The sequence below is a fragment of the Lottia gigantea genome (assembly GCF_000327385.1).
Source record: "Lottia gigantea unplaced genomic scaffold LOTGIsca_1855, whole genome shotgun sequence".
NCBI lineage: Eukaryota > Metazoa > Mollusca > Gastropoda > Lottiidae > Lottia > Lottia gigantea.
The window spans coordinates 1-1,227 of record NW_008708339.1 but is presented as its reverse complement, the minus strand read 5'-3'; the positions used below and the strand labels follow the sequence as shown (position 1 = coordinate 1,227).

Sequence of the window (1,227 nt, the reverse complement as noted above, 5' to 3'; positions counted from 1 at the left end):
CAAGATAATATACGCCCACCGGCAGCTTTGATTTTGAATAAAAATATTTAGCAATATAGTAACAATCACCAGTATGAAATATTCAACCTACACTTCTTTTGAACTCTTTAGGGCGATACTGAATAATATTAAGTATGAGTTATTACTCTTGTTTTTGAAAACTCTAGAGGGCAAATATTCAATCTGAATAATAAATCCAAGTTTTGTCAAAATCAAGTAAGAATCATGCCTTTTACTGTTTACAAGCTAAAAATTGAACGTGTTTTCAAGAACAAGGGCAATAACTCATACTAAATATTTTTCGTTTCTTCTGATTTTCTATAGGGTTTATCCTTGGTTGATAACAAACACTCATGCCAAGTTTCGTCAGAATCCATCAAGAATTGTGCCTTCTAGAGTGTTTACGAGCTGCAAATCGAACGCGTTTTCAAAAACAACGGCAATTTCATGTGTAATAAATAATAAAACTTGACATCAAATACCATCCTTTAATCAAAAAAGTTTGGACTTCATCAAGGGAAGAAACAAACTACAAATGGTGGGAGTGTAATGGCCTACACTAAAAAACAATACGCCGCATGGGGGCGCTGATACGCAACTCGGTCTTTAATAAACCGGAAATAGAACTCTATAGACGCTTAGTGGCGGGATCTGTCAAGTTTCGATAGTAATTTCTGTTTCTGCAATGCCGACTGAATGTTGTGTTCCGCTTTGTAATGGTAGAGGGGGGCATCTATTTCCTAAGAAAACTTCTGGTCGGTACAAGCTATGGAAAACTGCAATGCGAAGAGGCGAGAAAGACTGGTCACCATCTAAGCATGCAGTGGTTTGCAAAGCTCACTTTGACGATGGCGACTACATGGGACAAACATGTTCAGGTAAATCATATTTGATATCCTTATCTTATAATAAATAAATTGGCAAAATAAGTGTCTTTTTTGGGGTTGAAATTTCCTTAGAGTGAAATCTATTTGTATTAAATGTAAACTTACAAAAATTATATTTTTATCAACACTAAGGCTAAGCCATTCTATAACCAACAGTACTATTGTTGAAGGGTGTAATTAAACTGGTTTTAATTGTAATTAGTTGTTTTCAGTTCACAGTATTAAACTAACAGTTACACTTCACTGCCTTTTCTACCTTTCTATATCTTTTCTCTGTTTCTGATCTTTATTCATCTTGGTGTCTATATTTGTTCATCTGAGCTGTAATGACCCCCTGAGT

The 1,227-nt window shown here is 34.9% G+C and overlaps 1 protein-coding gene across 1 annotated transcript in view; it reads right to left on the bottom strand.

Annotated features, from left to right (window-relative positions):
• The window catches only part of LOTGIDRAFT_176519 (hypothetical protein), a gene marked incomplete at both ends in the record, with an annotated part of 8,748 nt that extends 7,567 nt beyond the window's left edge, over positions 1–1,181 (bottom strand). The window contains one exon of the mRNA XM_009052526.1: positions 1,144–1,181. Within this exon, the coding sequence (XP_009050774.1) occupies positions 1,144–1,181 (38 nt within the window). The remainder of the gene's footprint in view (positions 1–1,143) is intronic.
• Between the last annotated feature and the right edge of the window lie 46 nt (positions 1,182–1,227).